The sequence below is a fragment of the Phasianus colchicus genome, chromosome 14, assembly GCF_987193195.1.
Source record: "Phasianus colchicus chromosome 14, bPhaCol1.hap1.1, whole genome shotgun sequence".
NCBI classification, from domain to species: domain Eukaryota; kingdom Metazoa; phylum Chordata; class Aves; order Galliformes; family Phasianidae; genus Phasianus; species Phasianus colchicus.
This window is the reverse complement of record NC_143449.1, coordinates 18,591,582-18,611,906: the sequence shown is the minus strand read 5'-3', so window position 1 is coordinate 18,611,906 and position 20,325 is coordinate 18,591,582. Positions and strand designations below refer to the sequence as shown.

Here is a 20,325-nt window from a genome sequence, read left to right as displayed (position 1 = left end):
AGTGCCAGCAGCACGTGGACAGCAGTAGGGTGCAGCCCCGGGCACAGAAACTGGGAAACTGCAGGAGTCCTGTGGGTGAGGGTCAAAGCATAGCCCTGCATCCCAACAGCTGGCTGGGTTTGGCCAGCAGCTGTAGGAACTCCAGCAATGGGAGCTGTAGATGTCTGCAGGAGGCACGAGAACTACCCGCTTCTGCAGGGTGCTTCAGTCCTGTGGCAGAGGTGGGGAGGGAAAGTCTGTGTTTGCACTGAGAGCTGAAGAGCTCTCTGGAATGCAGCTTTGTCAGGGGCTTTTGAGGGGCCTGAGGTCACTGCACAGGCTGCAGACAGCAGGCGCCTGCTCCCATGCAACAGGGAGGATGCTTTGGACGATGAGCAGGAATGGTCTGTGGCTCTTCCAAAGCAACCTCCTGTCCAACCGACCTCCAAAGTAAATCTCCAGATTTCCAGCTGAACTCAAAACCTGGGACTTTTGCCTGGGAAACTGATGGCACAACGTCAAACGAAAGAGAATAAAACATCATCACCACTGTGCATTAGAAAAAGCCGTTTAAAGTACCACATGCCGAGTGACCAAACAGTTTCAAGCTAGCTTTGCTGCGGGTGCTGGAAGGTGCCTAGAGCTGCAGTCCTGCTGAGTTCCCAAGCAGCAGGAGCTGCTGTCCCAGCGGCACAGGAGGTGCCAGGTCCCAGTCCCCACTATAGTGCCGCATGTCTGCCTCTCCCCTCCTGCCAGCAGCGCAGCAGGGACATGAGGGCCTCAGGTCCCAACGCTGCTTCTCTGCTGGCAGCTCTCCCAGTGGAGAGGAACCAAGGAGGATTCGCCAAGGAAGAAATGAAAGCACGAAAGAAGCCCCAGTGGGGCAGCCGGGACATCCCTTCTGCAGTGACCTGAGTGCCTAAAGCTACTGCCCACAGCACGGCTCAATCTGCACCAACCCGAGCCCTTTGTAGCCAGAAGGCTCTGTGCAGGTTTAGGGCTGGCTGTTTGCACCATCAAGCTCAGGGGCAAACTCCATCATGACCCTCCGAGCCAGTGGGTTTGTGGTCTTGAGCAGTTCAGCTGCAGACGGCCGGGAACCGCTGCTGGTTTTACTGCTCTTCTTCTGGAGCAGAGCCTTAAAATCTTCATTCCTGCTGGAGGACTTCCCGGTGCTTACTGCTGCTGCAGGGGACTCGCTGGTTGGTGAGCCTGACGTCTTCACAGGAGAGTGGGAATTGGGCCGGCTGCTAAAGCTGTCGCCAGGCTCCTTCCGCCCCAGAACCTTCCTCTTGGACCTAAACACCAAAGAGATGTGTGGTGGGAGCAGTCCTACAGCGATGGGAAGGGCAGGGCCTATGGGGCAAAGGGCAGTGCCTAAGGGGAGAGGAGCACAGCACCCACCCAGTTCTGCTGGGGCAGGATGGAGGTGCTCAAAGCCAGGCTGGACAAGGCTTGGAACAGCCTGACCCAGTGGGAAGTGTCCCTGCCCATAGCAGGGTGTTGGACTGGAGGATCTTTAAAACCCCTCCCAACCAAATGATGCTGTGATTCTGAGTTTAGCGTACGTGTGAGCCATCCACGATTTCTCTGGGCAATCTGTTCCAGTGCCTCACCACCCTCATTGTAAAAAATTCCTTCCTTACATCCTCAGGAGTACATAAGGCAGCAACAACCCCTCCGAGGGTGAGCTCGAGGGGCTGTGCCCACCGCAGTGCTCTTTCTACCTGTGAATGACAGTGAAGAGATCCTCTGTGGTGCGGGACGCCATGAAGACATCGTCGTCTTCCTCAGCGATGGAGTCGGCCGTCTTGTCACTGGCGAAGCTCTTCTCCTCTGTGCCAGCCTCAGACGAGCTGCCTGCTTGCAGGGAGGAGAAAACAGCCATGATATACATGGGATGATGGAGAGGGATCCCCCAGCCGCCTTCTCCACACGGAGCAGCAGGCACACCCTCACCTTGATCCGAGGAGGTCTCGCCAGCTTGCGCCGTGCCTGGGACCTCAGTGGGTGTTGGGCCATCAGCGTCAGGTTGGCAGCAGCTGGGCTCTGCATCCAGCGTGATGATGGGGCTGGGGGTGGGCGCCGGGTCCCCCACACCCCCCGCCTGCTGCACCGGGATTGGGGTGAGCGGCAGGTAGAGCACGCTGGGCTTCTTGGGCACTGGCGGCGGCACCTTGGCCTTCCTGCGCTCTGCCTCTGGCCGCGGCTTGTCCTCCAGGCTGCCCTGCGAGAGCCGCCGAGGCTGCCCCGGGCCCCTCCATGGATCCCCTTTCCGCAGCACCAAGCTGTCCTTGGTGGTGATGCTCGGCGGGGATGTGGGGGACAGGGGACCCTCCTCCCGCAGAACCACGGGCTTGGGCAGGATGCACGGGGGCCGCTTGGCTAACGGTGGCTTCTCTGCTACCGGCGGCTTCACTTTCCTCTCCGGCCCCAGGCAGGGGATACGTGGCAGTTCCTCGGCATGCTCTGGGCCGTCAGTGTTGTCCTCTGGCTCGGAGCGGCTGATGGAGCGCAGACGGACAGAGCGCAGGTCGGACTGGGTGACCACAGGCATGATGGGCTGGATGGGACTGGTCTTCTGGACCAGCTTGGTGCCGAAGGTGGAGTCGGAGTGGTGCCGGCTGACCTTCGTCTTCCCCTTCAGGGAGATCTTCAGTCCCGAGAGGTCGAGGTGGGCGGGCGGTGTGAGCGGCAGCTCGAAAGACAGCCTGGATTTGGGGCTCCGCTCCATGGGGGATGTGGGGGGCAGCGAGGATTTCCTCTCGGGAACCAGCGGCCTCACCCGCACCTGGTGTGGGGAGTGCCCGAGGATGGCTGAGGTGGGGACGGTGGGTGTGGGGGTCTCTGACTGGCTGGAGTACCCGCTGGATGGGGACATCAGCCCTGTGGGCCTGCCTGGGGAGGAGGTTTTGAGGTCAGCTTCTGCTGAGAGCTGGGAGGGTGTTGTGGCCCTGGAGACAGAGGGGGACATGAGGGACTCGGAGCTGCCCCGTGCCTTCACACACTCAATGGCTGTAGTCCCTGTGGCTGTGCTGGAGCCAGAGAGGGACCGGTAGGGCTCACCATTCTTCCAGTCTGCCAGGTACCACTGGTGAGGGGCAGCCGGGCTGTCGGGCTCTCTGCCCTGGGGGTCTGCATGCACCACCCGGTGCCCAGCAGGTTCCAGCGGGATGCACAGGCTCTTGGGTCTCTGATCATGGGGCAGCCCCAGGGCAGCCAGGCTGTCCTGTCCGTCTTTGATCAGTGAGACACTGCGGGTGGGCGGCGAGGGCTTCTTCTTGGCTTTCTTGAGAGAGATGCTCTTGGAGCGCCGCCGCCGCTGCCCATCCGGCTCCGGCCCCAGTGAGATGTTATCAGTGCTGGTGCTGCCCTCGGAGCCGGCGCTGGGGTAGCCCAGGGCACAGTTGGTGCTGCCCCGCCGGGCTTCGGCGTAAGCAATGTCCACAGAGCAGAGGGACCCCGAGTCGGTGGGCACCGACAGCGAGCGCTCGCGGAAGCGGCACCCTGCCCGCTCCACCCCCAGGCGCGATGGCTCCGGTGCCGGCTCCGGCTCTTTGTTTGTTGGTGAAAAGTTCACCCTGGCTTCTTGGCCATCGCACCTCCGGATGCCCCCAGTGCCAGGAGGAGACTCAGGCGTTGTGGTGGAGAAGGAGCTGGGCCCAGTGCTCCCCGCATGCTCCTCCTGGGCGATGAAGAAGGAGGCGGCCCGCTCCGTGCCGGAGGGTGAGCCCACGGCGGAGCTGCCTGGTGAGACCTCCTGGCCAGTAGCAGGGCTGGGGGGGGTGGTGTATCCGAAGGAGTTGGCACCCCAGGGTGGGGGAAAAGAGGAGCCCTGTGGTCCGTTGCAGGTGCTGGGGGTGGCCGCGTTGTCCATGGGGGATGGCGGTGGGCAGCAGCGTGCCTGCAGCGTGCCCCCGAGGTCACTGAAGGTCTTCCTCAGCGGGGCAGAGAGCGGCTGGTGGGGGCTGGTCTGCTGGGAGGGCTTCCTCCCACCCGTGGTCTCAAAGCTGCAGGACAGGGACTCGGCGATGGGTGGGTGTGTGGTGTGCGCAGGGCCGTTGGTGCTGCCTGTGGGGACAAATGTGGGGTGAGCGTGGGCTGGCACTGCCCTGGGCGTCGCAGCCACCATCCTTCCCTATTGGATGTAGGACCGTTCCCACCCCATGGCCCACCTTTGGGCTGCATCCTTGCCTGCATATGCAGTCTGTCCCAGCTGACTGCAAGAGAAGGGTTGACCCCAGATGTTCCCCTCTACTGGGTGGGCAGCAGCCAGCTGGGGACAGTCTCAGCCTGGTTAGCACTTATTCTGGGATTTGAGATGTCCCATGAAGTGTGTGGACAGTTTAACCAGAGTGGGAGTCTCCATGCAAGAGGCAGTACCCCCAGAAGGGACCAAAGTGCTGCCCCAGTGCTGTTCTGTGGTGGGCATCACCCCCTGTGCCAGGAGGGACGAGATGGCTCACAGCCCCTCCTCATCTCTGAGCAGTCCAGTGGGAATGGTCCCAGGGGTCCCACACACAGTCAGACAGGGACTCAAGGCTGTGATCAGCTGAACTCTGAGTTACTCCACAGGAGGAATCTCACTTGGGGTCCTGTCCCCAGTGGCTGGCTACTGTGACAGGGAAAAGCCTTCCTCCTATCCAGTGAGAACTTCTTTTGATGCTGTGGTTTCTCTACCTCAGGTCCCCACATACTTATGAAGAACCTTTCCTGTGGTCAGCACTGTGATGCCCAAGAACTGGGACGGATGCTGCACTGATAGGATCAAGCACTGCTTCATGGCCACGCCAGGGATGCTTTAAGCACCCTCACCATGCCAGCACCCTCATCACAGTGGCGTGGGGTCTGCCTATTGCCCACGAGGGACAGCATAGGACCGGGTTGAATCTCAGCATCCTTCACTCCTTGTAAGCACCCTGACGTGGGGTGTGGGGGTGTCCCCCAACACATGCCAGCTCCAGTGCCAAGTGTCACCAGCATGCGCAGGACCCCAAGAGCGCACAGGGGTTTGCTTGGTGGCCTTCACATCCCCAAGGCCGGGGTGTCCCAGCCCCCCGGGGTGGCTGCGCGGTTCTTGCTGTCACCTTGGTCTCGCAGGGACATGTTAGGGAATCCGATAATGGTCCGTCTACGCCGCAGGGTGGACTTGGGGTTCATCGCGGTCTCTGTGTTAAACAGGGAGTGACGAGCACTCGCGTGCCTAGCAAAGTGCTGCCCTGTAGCCAAAACAAACACGCCGTACCGTATTGCTGCGGCCAGGAGGACACGGCCACCTGCGGCACCATGGCTGTCCCCTGGCTTGCTGCAGCGAGGGTGGGTGGCGGGGGATGGAGGACGTGGTGAGCCATGTGCTGTGAGATGTGGTGGGTGGTGCTGGCTGCGGGAACGCGGAGCTGCTGCTGCGATGGAGGTGGGATGCATGAAATGATGAGAGGTAGTGGCCTTAAGCTGTGCCAGGGGAGGGTCAGGTTGGGTATTTGTAGAAATTTCTTCTCTGGAAAAGTGATAATGCACTGGCACGGGCTGCCCGGGGGGGTAGGGGAGGGGCATTGCTCTTAAAGGCATTTGAGAACTGTGGGGATGTGGCACTGAGGGACACAATCAGTGGCTGAATGTGTTCATGGGGTGTCTGGGAGCTGCGGCCCTGCGAGAACAGACGGATGGATGGATGGACAGACGGAGCACGGTGAGAGCCAAGGTGACAACAGAACCGGCTGGCAGGGCAGCACGGCACAAACAAGAGACCGGCTGGTGGCATGGATCGGACACACGGAGCTGCAGATGGCAGGAGAGATGGCAGGGAATGACGCACACGAGCATGCCGCTGCTGTCCCCTGCTGTCCCCACGTGGCCGGCGGGGACACGGGCTCTCAGCCCCCCCTCCCACCACCCAGCATCCTGTTGGGAGCGTCCTTCCCAGGTGCCAGCTCAGCTCCATCACCTCTTCCCCAGCCACCATGCGTGGGTGGTGCCTTACCTGAGACATTGATGGGGACCACGTTGGTCTGCACAGAGCAGGACTGGTGCCACTGCTTCTCCTCCACGGTGGGCAGGGGGAAGGCCCTGGGCCAGGCTGTCTGCTTGTCGGGGGTGGTGGGGAGGCTCAGGGAGGTGTCGGGTGGTCTCACGCCCAGCGTGCTGGCACTGCTGCTCTCCTCCTCATCAGCTCTCCGGCTTGGGGGCTGCGGGGAAAAGCATGAATCACCCCGGTGAGATAGAAAGGGTCACCCCCCATCTTGCTGTGCAATGCTGTGCCAATGTATCACCCCCAGCTGATGTCCTGGCACCCCACAAAGAGCTCAGGCACAAAGGTGCATCCCCACCGCGGCCCTGGGACTCACCATAAGCACGAACTCGAGGCGCTTGGAGGGCAGAGGCCGGGGTGAGGGCTCCGTAGGGGTGCTGGGAGGTGGGTGGCCGGCGGCACGGAAGGTCTGCCCAGTCACTCTGCTCTCAGCATACTGCTCCTCATATTCCTCTGCAAGGGAAACAGCCAGTAGGACCCTGCTCCAGCCACCAATGTCTGTCCCTGGGCTGTGTCTGCCTGTCCTGCTCAAGATGCAGGAAGGGGAGTGCAGAGCCCTGCAGCGGGGCCATGGCTGGGAAAGCTGCAGCTCCCAGGGGGCCGGGAGCCTGGCTGGGGATAGCCAGCGCTCCCCATCTCCCGTCCTGTGATTGTTGAGCTAATTAGCGCTGGTCGTTACAGCCTAGTGCGGAAACCAGCTCTACTCGGGCTGCCGTAATGAGATTACGAGCTGGGGGAAGGCCAGGCTGCTGATCTAATCGATGCCTGTAAAGCATCTGATCTGAGGCCGCGTGACGTCGTGATGGAGAAATTGGGAGGAAACAAGATCAGCAGCCGCGCTGATTCCATTACCCGGCCCCACGCTCCTCGTGGGCAGCCCCAGGCACAGCTCAGGGCCACGGCGGCTCTGTTGGGTGCAGGGGTTTGGGGGCAGAGCAGAGAACGGGCTGCTGGAGGCTGGGACCTCACAGCTCTGCAAGGTGCATGGAGCAGCTCGGAGATGCCCTCAGTGCAGCAGACCCGGAGCCGTACCCAGCAATGCCCCAGTACCTTGCAGCAGGCTCTGCAGGTTGAGCTGAGCCTCCTGGTGCAGCTGCTCCATGCCGGGCGGGCGGCCGGCAGCCAGGAAGACGTTCACCGGCTGCTGCCATGACAGCTTGGTGGGGGCGGCTTTCTTGCTCTCCAAGTCCAGGTTAGAGGTGGCTGTGAGTAGAACAAGAGGGAAGTGAGGGACTGCACCTCCTGTGAGTGCTGCTGAGGGTTTGGGGCTGGTTGCTGAGGCAGCACAGCACACGCATCCCATCCATGCGTCTCCCTCCAGCAACACAGGGATGGGGATGTGGCTGTGTCATACAAGAGCAGAGCCCGTCGCTGCTGCAGGCGCTGGACACGCTTCCGTGGGCGGCCAGAGCCAGGCAAGGAGCAGAGAGAAATTGAGGAAGGAAGAAATCAACCCACCGCCCTGGGTGATTGCACAGCTGCTGTCGGGCGCAGGAAGGGCAATGGTGAAGCAACCTCCTTGCTGCAGGAGAGCAGAAACCACAGCCTAAAGGGAGGGTGCGAGGGGACACGGCACTGTTTGTCGCACTTCATCCACCAGCATCGCCCGAGAGTAACTCACATTTGGCAGGAAAGGGTGGGAAGAGGCTGCGGGCTGCTGGGTGGCCCCGGGGTGCAGGCAGTGCACACCCAGCCCTGCTTCCTGCGTGGCAAACGCTTCCCCTCATCCCTGCACTGTGTGTGCTGGCCCCAGCGAGAGCCTCAGCACCCTCAACCCCACCCCAGCATGCAGAGCAAGCAGCTCTGCGGCTTTGCTGAAGAATGACTGCACCACGGCAGCCCTGGTGCCCAGCACCTCCCTGCTGGGTTCCCCCTTCTGCTCCATTTGAGCCCTCTGCAGCCACCAGGGCCACCACCATCCCAGCCTGCGTGCCCCCAGCATCACCCCTGCTCCTTCTCTACCCGCAGCCCCCAGCACAACGCCCAGCATCCGAAAGCAGCGTGCCTGCTCCCTAGCCTAGTTACTTTTATAATTTGTGTTACCATAACGACATGCCTTAACACAAGCCTTTCTTTTTTTTTTTTTCCTCCTTTCCTTTAAATAATTTGACTTGTTTCCATATCAACCAAGAGGTGTCGGGGTGTGCGCAAGGAAATCATGCTGAGCTTTGCCCAGCTGCAGGACCCCATCCCAGAGGGGGCACACGGGGCAGCACCGTGCCCAGAGCAACCATCGGCCAGGCATGGCATTTCTCTGCCCCAGGTGAGCACAACCCCCTGTTTTTCAGCAGGAACATGCTTGTTCCTCCCATTGCCTCCCAGACGATGCCCAAAGAGGACAGGTGTTGGCACAAAGAGAGCATGCTGTGCACAGAGCAAGCTCAGGGTATCACCCCCCTGGCAGACCACACAGCACCCAACAGGGACTCGGGGATCCCCATACAGCACAGCCCTCATACCCACACCCTCCTCCACCACATCCTGCCCTGAGCAGAGCACCTTACCTCCGCCCCGGACCTCTCAGCAGCCCTGGGGGCCAACTGTGCCAGCTGGAGCCCAGCGGGCAAACGGCAGCACTGAAATCTGGAACCACCCTTGAGCAAAGCGGAAGCGCAGCCGGGCAGCGTGTGTGTGTGTGTGGGGGGGGGGGGGGGGGGGCCACAGCCATCCCCAGGCTGTGACACTGTGACACCCCACCTGCACGAGGAGCACCCAGGCACCGTGTGTGCATGGCTCAGGTTGCATGCAGGAGCGAATGTAATGCCGTGGTACTTTGGGTGGTGCTCCTTGGGACTGGGTGCTCAGAGTGCTGGGCATCATGCCGTGGCTCTGCCGTGTGGCACAAGGAGCCAGCAGCACCATCCCTCTGGACTCCACCATGGATTCCTGATGTACGCCTCACTGCTGGGGGAAACTGAGGGATGGCCACCCAAAGGAGGCATGATGTCTCCCAGGGTTCTGTCCCACCTGGGCACAGCTCTGCCCCACACCTCAGGACCAGGGTAGCATCTATGTGCATGGCCATGCAGCAGCACCACGACATTGGGGACAGTTTGCAGAGAGCACGAGCAAGTGTTCAGGCTCGGGATGATGTGGCGATGGTGGTGTGAGGTGTGGGGCTGTAGCCACAGGGAGTTTGCTCCCACCTTAGGTCCAGCATCAAGCACGAACACAATTTTGCCCTTCCCCAGCACCACCCGATGTGGGGCACAATGCACACACCCACCCTCAGCATCTCCAAGCCACCCCGCTCCACGCCAGCAGTCGCATTTACCTACTGCCCAGGCACCCCGAATCCACAGGGAGATGTTTGACAGAGCCATCGAGAGCCGCTTCGATTCAGTGCGAATCTATGGTGAGATGATGCCGCCAAACTTCCCCTTCTCAAGCACTCCTGAAGCGAGCAGGGAGCGCCGGCACTGCAGAGGTACCCCAGGAGTGATGGAACAGCAGCGGCAGAGGCAGCGTTAGCTGAGCGGCCATGGCAACAGGCACTGGCACAGCAGCATCCAGCCCTGGTGCACCAGGCTGCGAACCTCGAAGCTCAGAGCAATCCCAACAGTGACCCAAACTCCGCTGTGCTGCAGTGCCGGCAATGCTCTGCAATGCTTTGATGAGAGCCCCAACACGGCGCGACGCGTGGCGCAATGACATTCCCTATGGGCCGGAGCCAGAGTGCACGCTGCTCCTCAACGAGTGGAGAGGAAGAGAAAATAGCGAGCGGTGGGAGCTGGCAGCCACCATGCAAAGTGCCTCCTGTCCCACCTCACCCCATGCTGGATTTGGAGCCGTCGGGCCAGCAGCCCTGCAGAGACACAGCAGCACTATGCACGGACACTGTACGGCGTTCCCATAGAGCAGTGCCCCACTGAACACCCGTGTGCCCCACACCAGGAGAGAGTGCATGGGATGCAGTGTGTCCAAAGGAAGAAACATCCCCACAGACGTTGTGCCACGGGGTGAGGCCACGGGGGCTGCAGGCTGTTATGTGGGTGCCCACACTGTGACCCCACACCTGCACCTCCTGCAGGGCCGCGATGCACAACAACGGCAGCAGCCTGCTCCTGCAGATCTGGGCTCTCCTTACCCTCCCCGTTTCACATGTTGTCAGCTGATTTTGCACTGACAGCAGACAGCAGCGCTGCAGGAGCTGTTGGGGTGGGTGGGTTTGCAGCTGAGGGGGTCACCCAGTGTGCAGGGCAAGGCTGCATCGCATGAGAGAGCACCAGCAGCAGAGCAGGAACCACCACCATCCATCAGTAGGGTTCAGAGTGAACACTGTGCCAAAGCCCTGAGGTACCATCAGGTAAAACAGACACAAACCCATTTTTCCAGCTGGATCCTTCCTTCACCCCACACCCCGTGTAGGGCCGGAGTAGAAGGGTTCCTAATGGGGATGGGTGGGGGGTCCCTCCTCCCCAGCTCTGTATGTGGGGGCACGCAGGGGTGCCATGCTGCTTTGGGAACAGTCACCACAGCAACCAGCTGCCACTCGTGCAGCGACAGGCGGGCGCAGGGACACGGCAAGCAGGGACATGGGGTGGGAGTCAATGGGGTCTGCCTGCATGGAGGCTGTGGCCCCGTGCTGGGAGCGGGCGCTCGCAGGAAAGCGCCGTTTCCCCCATGCCCTGCTGGATTTGCACTCCCCTCGCCGGGACAATGCGAGGAAGTGGCTGAGAGGGGAACACGGCCAGGCCTCGGGACAAAGGGGCCCGAGAGCTGAAAGCAGCCACAGCAGAGCGGCGTGGAGCTCAGCATGGCCCCGGCTTCGTTGCATTGAGGACGGCCAGGCTGGGCAGGGAGCAGAAAGCAGGGCACACGCTGCAGCCACGCTGGGGAAGGGAGGATGAGACCTGCACCGACCCCGTGTCCCAGAGCTCTGCGTCCCCATGCCTGAGCGGCCACCCGATCCCTGCAGCCCTGCGCCTTACCTGTGCGCTGCCACGGCGCGAGGAGCCACTCCACCTTGGCCATGGCTGCTCAGCAAAGCACACGGTGAGGAGCGAGCTGCCTCCACCTGCCCCGTCCACGGCCCAGAGCAAAAGGAAACGGCCAGGAACTGGCTGCTTGAGTCAGCTCCCGCCGCCCACTGTACGGCCCCGTCCTCTCTTCCTTCCCATGGCACCGCTTTCGGAAGGCAGTCGGCTTTTTGCGCTGAGCGCTGCTAGAGCTCCCTGAGCCATGAGGGACCACTTTCCACGCACCCCAGGGATCTGTGCAGCTCAGCCAGTTGTTCCCAGGGGTGTGAAGCCCATGGGGGCCAGGATGGGAGCAGTGATGGGAACACAGCCCTGAGTGCAGGGGACAGGCAGCCTTGCACCTGGTGCTGCTGCAGACCCCAGAGTTGTAGACCTCAGGGATAGGATGCCCCAAAGGCAGCAGATGTGAGCAGAGCACATTTCCCCCAGGCACAAGCAGCCCAGGCAGCATCTGCACATGGCCCTGATGGATGGAGCCAAGCAGAGCTGCTCCAGCACACAGCCTGTGGGAGTTGGCAGCAGATTCCCCTGGCCCTTATCTGGCATGTCTGCATACCTCCTTAGCATCCACCACTGACAGCTTTCTGAAACACAGTGACCTGAGAGCCCCCAGCCCACAGGCAATAGGGCAATGGCAACTTGTTGGCAAAGTGGGAGCTCGGCTACGGTTTTGCCAACCCTTCCTTCCCAGAAGGGCCCCAACACTGCACCTCATAGCACAGCATCCTTCACCCCTCGCATCCCAGGCTCTCCTTGCCCCATTTCATTCCACTGCGACACCCGCTGCAACGGCAGCTGCAAAGTGATACAGAGACAGGCTGTACTTCCACCCCCTCTGCCCGCTCATTATTAAGCTGTGACAGTCGCTGGGGCTGTGACAATCACTCCACATTTTCGTGTGGCTCCCAAGCAATTGAATGGGTTCCCCATTGCACCCCCATTGCTCCTGACCCTGCAAGCAATGGATCGTGGACGGCCCCAGAGCACTGCCAGCCCTCATGCCCCATGTTTTCAGCATTCCCAGGTGCTGGGATGGGGTGCTGGGAGGGGATGAGCCTCTCAGTGTCTGGAAGGGTTGTGGAACTGCCCGGGCCAGCCATGTGGGGACAGAGGGGTGATCAAGCAGGTCCTGCCTGTTGGACCCACCTGTTTTGAGGGCAGCTCAGTTGCCCCCACAGTCCCCCCAAACACCTTGTGCAGATTTGCTGGGTGTTCTGCCCACCTTGTGGTGTGAGACCCAACCAGACACCCACCACCTTCATGGGTGGAGAGAAGGGGGCTGTGGGTACCAGGGGCTGTGCAGGGATAGGCTCCCCACCTGGGCAGGACCCAGCTCTAGGGCCAGCAAGTGCAGGCCTCTGCCACACAGATGGCTCCTGCAATTTGGGGCTCACTCCTTGCAACCCAGGGCTGGCTCCTTGCAATTCGAGGCTCACTGCCTGCAATTCGGGGCTGACTCCACGCAATTCAGGCTTTTCTCCTTGCAACCCAGCGCTCGCTCCCCACTCCCAGCACTGTCTCCCCGTTCCCAGGCCACACATCAGCACCTGCTCCACGCCCCGCAGCCCGGTGCCGCCGGACGCACGGCCCCATCTCTCCCCGTCCCCTGCAGCCTCAGCTGGAGGTGACCTCACCGGCGTCCTCCAAGCGACCCACAGGGATCAACCGCCCGCGGCGAAGCACGAGCCGCCCCCTCCCCGCCTCCGTCCCACCCCGCTCCGGGGGGCACCGCTCCCGGGGACCCCGTCCCATCCCCCGATACCTGTTGCTGCGCGCATCCTGCCCCGCCGCTGGCTGCGCGGCGCCTTCCGCTGCGCGTTGCCCATCCTCCGGCGCGGCTCGGCCGGCCCCGATGCTCAGAGCCCCGCCGCCCCCGGGCCGCTCCCCGCCGGCTCCATACCTCCCCCGCCGCGCCGCGCCGCCGGGAGCGGGCAGCAGGAGGAGGAGGAGGAGGAGTCGAGTCGAGCCGGGCCGAGCCGGGCCGGGCCGCACCGCACCGCGCCACACCGAGCGCCCGCCGCATCCGCACGGCCCGCCCGCCCCCTCGGGGCCCGCCCGCCGCGGGGCTGAATGGGTGGGGGCACCGGGGGGGTGGGGTCACCCCGGTGGCAAGGGGTTGGGCGGGGGGAGGGCCGGGGGTCCCCCTAAACCGCAGCGCCGCGTGTCGGGTGGTCGTGGGTGGCAGACTCCGAGGGCAGCCGGAGTCCCCCAAGGTGCAGTGGGAGCTGGGAGGGTAGGGGGCGGGGGCAAGGGGGGATCCTGGGGTGAGGAAAGTCGGTGTGAGCCACGGGGATAGGGTCTGTGGTTCATGGGTGGGGGCTGCGGTGGGAGGAATGGGGAGCATTCCGTGTGCCAGGCTGGGTGTCACTGTCCACAACTGGGTGCTGCTGTCCCCAGCTGGGTGCTGCTGTCCCACATGATGCAGTGGGACCTGGCTGGCACACATCCCTTTGCACCCAGCAGACGGTGGCACCCAGAGGCCCCAGTGTCACACCGCTCCATCCCAGGCCGTCCCGCTCCATCCCGGGCCATCAGGGCTGGAGCATCCCTCAGCCACCGAATCTCAGCATCCACGGAAAGACAGAAAGGACCAGAAAGCGACGGGAGGTTGTTATGGCAACAGCCACAAATTGGATCAGTACTCTCGGCGAGGAGCAGCAGCACGAGTGCTGCAAGGAGCAGGTGGGTGTGACAGCTGCGGCGGTGCGGGGGCACAGCTGTGCCACCCCCGGATTGGGGCAGAGAGCCCCTGCATTGCCCAGGCGAACCAAGGCTCTGCAATGGCAGCAGAAATGCCATCCCCATGTATGTTTTCTCCTGCTGCACCCCGGCCAGCAGAGCACTGCGTTCTTGTAGTCCCCATCCCGTGCAGGGATCCCTATATGCTGCACCTCTGCTTCCAAAGCAACCCCCCCCCCCCCTCAGCTGGAGGAGAAAGCTGCTCCTTTGAAGCGGCCATCCACACCAAGTGGCCCAGCTGATTATTTTCCGGCCAAGAAACAGCGTTAAAAAAAAAAATAATAATAATAATAATAATAACGAGAGGCTGGGATGAGCTCATTGGAGAACAATGGCTCAGGGCCCGAGCCAAGGACAGGGGGAGCGGGACCGGGGCCCCGTGCTGCCCCATGCAGCCCCACGCAGCCCAAAGCGGTGTGGGTGGCTGTGGGCTGTTAGGGGTGCTGGGGAGGGGGTGGTCGGGAGCCTCGTGCCCGCGCCCCACCGCTCGCCCCACTGAAGGTGACCCCGGAGCGGCCCCTGGCACCGCTCTGCTCGCGGATCCCAAAACGCGAGCTGAGGCTGTCGTGCCACCTCGTGTCCCCTCTGGGTTCTGCATTCCTGGGATTCCTCCCGCGTAGCAGCGCCAGTTTCCCCGCTCCTCAACCCGGCTCCCCCCCCTCCTCACTCCCCGCCAAGTGCCGTGAGCACAGGACCAGCTGTGAGCTCTTTGCTGCCCATGCGGGGATGTGCAGCCCTCCCACGAATACCCCAACGGCAGGCACCCCAAAAACTGCACCCACATCCTCTGCCACCAGAGCTGCTTCCAGCCTGCGAAAAGTGAGCGCAACCGAGCACCGCCCGGCTGGGTGCCACATGCTGCCACAACGCTGAGCCCATGGAGGGGGATGCGGCGGCAGTGACCCCGCTGGGGTGCAGGACACGGCATGGCACGGTGTGCCGTGCACATGCATCACAGCATCGCTGCCTGATCCCACCCGGAGCTCCCGCCCTGGAGCCAGGAATGTGGCAGCGAGGTGGGGGTATGGGGGCACCTCCCCTCCCAATGGAGTCTCCAGGCAGAGCTGCAAGGAGGAGGAAGAGGAGGAGGAGGAGGAGGAAACACCCAGTGCTGGGGACACACTGCGCTCCCTGTCCTCACCCCGCAGAGCTGCCGGACCCTCCCCAAAGTGAAACTGCAAGTCGGGGATAGAACTACATACCCAGCTCGGCCTCTTCCTCTCCCCACGGGGCTGGGGGCTGGGGGGGCTGAGGGCTGCCCCGTGCCCCGTGTCCTCATGGCACCGCGGCTCCCATTGGGGCGAGCTGGCTGACGGCAGCGGTGCGAACTCGGCTGCTAACTCGCTCCAGGTTCGCCGGGAGAAAAGCTGCGTGGAAATGCTTCTCCCACCCCAGCCCAGGCCCTTCTTAAAGACATAGCTGCACTTCCCCGCTGCAGACGCATGCCACGGCGGAGCCATGGAGACGGCGCGGGGACGGAGTGTCCCATCGGCAGCCCTTCATCCCCCGAGCAGAGATGTGTGCGCGGCGGGAGGAGATGCCCCTCGTCACCCTGCAGCGTGCTGCGGGCAGAGCTTCCCCTCCTCGTTAGTTAATGAGGATCGGGCGGCTGGGTGAAGGGCTTTGCTCCAGGCTGGAGCCTGTGGCTTCCGTAGGGTCTCTCTACCCTTTGGCCCCACTCTTTGGGGCTCATCTGTGGGGTGAGGTGCTCTCCTCCCCAGGGAGCTGCAGCATGGATCCCTGTGCAGGCAAGAGGCAATCCTGCTGCCTTGCCCTCGCCTCCTGCTGCCGTTGCTTTGCCCTCTTGCAGGTGAGCAGACACCTGGGGCCACCTAGCAGCTCCCACCAGCACCAATCCCCCACAACCTTCTGGCTGCTCCCAGCCAAGCAGACCCGTGATACCCACATCCCACTCCAGAGCTCAGCAGAGCCACGAAAGAGGCTTTTCAAATTTCCAAACACAAACTGCACATTCAGTTTGCAGGTTGCAAATTCAAAAGCTCGCCGTTAGCTTCACCTCCCACTCACCGTTCTGCTCACTGCAGCCAGCAATCCCTGCGTGCACACTGGGTGAGCACAGCACACCTGAGATGCACTGCACGAGGGGATAAACCATTGGGGTGCAGGTGAACCCTTTGTGGCTGTGGTGCTGCCGTGTGCACATCCAAACCGACGTGGCGTAGAGCTGGTCTGTGGGATCGGATGGAGGAAACCCAGCTCCTTTGCATCACCATGAGTGCTGTCCCAAAGCCAGACCTCAGCTCCCCCCACCCCACAGCCACTCTGTGGCCTCGCAGCCCACGCACAGCTGATGGCCAGGACCACCCAGAGCACTGCTGGCTGCCGGCACAGGGCTGAACACTGGATGTGCCCGGTGGCAGTGGGTGCTGCTTGCGGGGTGCTGTGGTTCGTTGCCTGGCAGCAGCCCCAGACAAGTGCTGCAGAGGTCCCTCCAGCTGGAAAACATTTTGCCAAAGTGAGCTCTGTACATGAAAGTGAACGCATCCTTCAGACTGCTTCAGATGATGCAAAGCTCTTTGGAGACACGGCTGAAACAGAGCCATGTTCCTGTGCAACGTCACCGCGGCCGCACTCACAGCCAGCACGGGGCTGGAGGTGCTGCACGCCTGCAAGGAGCAGCACTGTTGCAGAAGTGCTGGCAGAGCCTCGGGGAGAACTCTGGGGCTGGAGGAGGAGTGGGACTGAGGTGGCACCAGCACCCCCTGTGCCTTCCTGCCTTGGGAACAGGCAGCACCCGGGAGCGGCACAGCGCAGCGTTCCTTCCAGAGCTCCGTCCCCGCAGCTCTGTGGGCACAATGCCTTCATACCTCCCGGCGCCAGGCCCTGTTTTCTTCAGCACTGAGATTTATTTTGGGAACAGCAGGGTCCCGAGGGGCTGAGCAGGGAGCACAGCTCATGTCCCTGCTGCCACCACCCAGGGGACGCATCTCCACATTGGGCAGCTGGGCTGTGCATCCCTCCGCTCTCACATGACGGCCAGTGGATGAATAAGGGCTGAGGAATCCAACAGCCCCCAGCTCCCAGCAGTGGAAACAACCCTGCTGTCTCCTCGGATGGAGTGATGTGGGAATACCCAGGATGCTCCAACCGGGGAACCATCCTGGGGAAGGGTGACGCTGGTGCCTGGCCCTCTTTGCCTGCCCCATGCTGGGATGCAGGAAGGCTGCTGGTGCTGGTTGATTCCCTGCTGCATCCCCTGTGAATGAGACATGTTGGATTTGTTCCACTCTGAGAGGAGAAACGTGATTTGGATCCTCTTCAAGAAATGGAAAAAGGGGGAAAAAAACTATCCTGTCCTGACAGCTCCCCACCCAAGGACTCTGCACAAAGCAGCCCTGGGCTGTCCCTGCAAGGATGGGGCTGGCAAAGGTTGCACCCTCTGGACACGTGCGCCGATCTCCCCAGGGGCAGCAGATGGTGGAGCACTTGGAAAAACAAACATCATTTGAAGCAGCACTCAGAAGTGCACTCACCCCCGTGGGCTGCAGAACGGCAGTGGTGGATGGATGGGAACGGGCAGTGCTGCCCTTTGGGGTGGGGGAAACGCAGTGAGCATGGGGTCTCTGCCACCCACCGGCCAATCTCAGGGAGGAAAGGTGAGATTTGGGCCTGTATACACCTCCAGATGTGCTGTCAATGCACATCTGCATGCTGTCATGTTCACACCTCCAGTGAGATGTTGGAGGGGGATTGTCCTGACCACTGCCTGCATCCACGGTGCCAGCATCCATCGCAGTGGCACAAAGCCCCCATGGCCACCAAGTTTCCCCAACCTGCCAGCCAGGTGGGGACCATCTGGTCACCATCACCACCGGCTCCTCCTCCTGGGGACGGTGGCATCGCTGGGCTCAGCCTGGGTGACCGCAGTGCCTCCTTCTCCCCATATTCCTTCCCAGTTGAGGCAGGGGAGCCTCTTCCTTCCTCGATCCCTTCTCATCCCAGCTGTGGCTCAGCGTGCAGCCGTGCCATCAAGCTCCAGCACTCATTTCCCACGGCTCTGCTCAGACGGAGCAGTGCTTACAGACAGCACAGATTTCACTGAGGGCCTGAGAAATGAGCTGTGCTTCTGGGGAAAACGTGCTGCAACAACATCTCCCCTTCCCCCCCCCTCCCGCTCCAACCCTCCCAAAGCGTTTTAAAATAAACTTTCTTAAACAAATCCAAAATGAGCTTATTTTAAGCTCCTCTGAAGCAGGCTGCCTGCTTCTGACCCGGTGATGAAGCCGGTGCCAAAGAGAAAGACTTGAAAAGGGAAACGAAAGCGATTCGGGCAAAAACAAACCCCTCCCGCTGCCGGGAGCGGGCAGCACGCTGCGACCGCGGGCTGTCACCTCGGCCGTGCCAAACCTGCGTGGAAGCTGCTGTAAGGGATGCGAGGATGGAGGCTCAGCCCCGCATCGCCGCTTTCCCGAGGAGGCTGCAATGGGACAGCTTCGGGAAGAGGGGATGCAGAGCGAACCTCAGCCGTCATCCTGGCTGCTGCCAGCTGCTGCTGGGGGGAAAATCCCGGCTGTGCAGAGCGCGGCGCTGCCGCTGAGCTGCCCCGACGTCACCCCGGCACAGCGCTCCGTCCCCAAGCAGGTGTCGCCCAGGAGGCGGAGGTGACACGGAGCCCAGCCCGACGGGCACCCCGGGAGCCTTTCCCTTACCTGGCCGTCCCCGCAGCAGCTCCTGCAGACGGGAGGCCCTGCGGTGCAGCCGCCCGGTGCGGCGCCCCAGAGCCTCGACGTGTCCCTCGATGTCCCCCAGCAAGGCGAGCGAATGGCCGCAAAGCTCGGCGAGCTGCCGGAGCAGGGTGAGAGCAGCCAGGGTGCAGACGTCCCGCAGCTCGACCAGCGGCACGGCACGGCTCTGCCGAGCCACCACAGTTCGCTTGTAGAACGGCATGGCACGGCTCGGCTCGGCACGGCCGGCCCCGCTCCCCCGGCCCCGCGGCTGCTCGGGCTCTGGGCCGGCCGATGGGAGGAGGAGGAGGAGGAGGAAGAAGAGGAGGGAGGGGCGGCCGCGCTCGGGGAGCCCCCGGTTGTTCCCTGCAAACCTTCCCGCGGGTGCCCTCACCCCAGCAAACACCAAAACAAATATCTGTCTTGGTCCCGGAGCACAAATTCCCCTCTTTGAAGCCGCCCCCGCTCCGGGGTGCTCCGCTCCGAGAGCTGCGGGCTCCGCTCGTCGGGAGCCGCGGGGCAGCGCCGCTGGGACGTGGGGGTGGGAGGGCAGAAACCCCCCGGGCAGCGATGAGCACCGGGAGTGGGATTTCTTTGCAGCCCCCAGAGCTTCCCGCTCCTTCACACGGCACTCTGGACTTTTAACGCTTCACTTATGGCCGTGTGGGTCCTCTGCACCGCCACCCACCCCCCATGTGCAACTTCCCACCAGCTTTGTTTGCTCTCTTCATGCCGGAAGTTTTTATCTTTTCATGCAGGAAAAAGCAAAGTGCATTGGCAGCACGTCCGTACGGATGTGTCCTTGTGGGGTCACGGCTCTGAAGCGCAGCTCAAGGGCAGCAGGGACGGGATTTCTATGCATCCCAAAAGCTGAGGAAAGCCCAGCACCATTGCTGGGGGGGGAGGGAAGGGGAGGAGGGCTGCAGCGAGCACAAAGCACCGCTCCCCCCACGCACTCTTGCAGCATCCAAATATTTCCAGCCCTGGGAATATCCCGGGCTGGGTGCCGCCCTGCCTGCATGCTGAGCCTCACTGTGCTGCTCTGTGCTGGACTCTGCTTGGCCTTGCAGCCATCCAAACCCAGCCCCTTCCCTTTGCTCCTCACTCCCAGTTCGGTTCCCCTCGAGCTCTCCTTTAAGCTGCAGAGGGTAAATTCAGCACTGCAGTTGCGGGGTTTAAGATATAATACGTTCGTTGTGGTGCCTCCCTTCCAGATTCTGTATGTTGCAGATGGAGAAACTGAGGCACAGGCTCACGTCCTGCCATGAGGGTGAGGTCAGTGCCCAACCATGAATCACCTGTGGGGCGCGGAGAGCATCTGGAGCCCATCAGATCCCTCATGCAGGTGTGGCAGGGAGGAACGGGCTGTGCTGAGCTCTGGGAGCCCGCTGTGTGCTGCCACACTCCTCCAACCCATCCTGCACCAGCACCGACCTCTGTGCTGCCAGAAAAAGGGAGAATACACACCAACAACATGCCTATTTTTGTGGGGTTTCTAGCTGAGAGCTGCTTGCTTTAGGGTGTCCTTACAGGGGCTGGGCAAAGCCGTGCTCCCTGCCTGCTGCCATGCGCACCAGTGGCTCATGCTGGGGCTGGTGGGGGGCTGAGCCATCTCTGGATTGGCCATGGGGGTTTACCAGCCCACCCCACATAGGGCTGGCCAAGGCAGGGGCAGCCGCGGTCATGGTCTGCAGCTGCAGGGCAAACCCCACAGGAGAAATCCCATAGGGAAGAAGCGCAGGACAAAACTGGCTCCGACCCTGGTTTGGTCCGTGCTCGCTGTGCCCATCCTGTTCTCAGGAATTCGTTCCGTTTCTTAAGGCTTGCATATTACAAACCCTGCTGTGGGCAGTGCTGGGGATCTGTGGGGCGCAGATAGCTCTGTACAGGACACTATGGGGCCGCGCCTGCAGCC

General features: G+C 62.2%; 1 protein-coding gene across 9 annotated transcripts; it reads right to left on the bottom strand.

Annotated features, from left to right (window-relative positions):
• Positions 1-531: 531 nt before the first annotated feature.
• NHSL2 (NHS like 2) lies at positions 532-18,716 on the bottom strand. Of its 9 annotated transcripts, none has more exons than XM_090150480.1 (8): positions 18,396-18,716; positions 7,058-7,210; positions 6,324-6,460; positions 5,960-6,164; positions 5,067-5,147; positions 1,939-4,050; positions 1,707-1,842; positions 532-1,277 (listed from the first exon to the last, which is right to left on the bottom strand). In XM_090150480.1, exons 1-8 carry the CDS (start codon positions 18,631-18,633, stop codon positions 974-976), a joined length of 3,366 nt encoding a protein of 1,121 aa, XP_090006606.1. In that variant the 5' UTR covers positions 18,634-18,716; the 3' UTR covers positions 532-973. The 9 variants fall into 9 exon arrangements, with proteins under 9 accessions (XP_090006606.1, XP_090006610.1, XP_031449910.2 ...); XM_090150484.1 differs by having other exon boundaries at positions 5,067-5,198; positions 18,396-18,658; XM_031594050.2 differs by having other exon boundaries at positions 1,707-1,839; positions 5,067-5,198; positions 18,396-18,658.
• Positions 18,717-20,325: the final 1,609 nt, after the last annotated feature.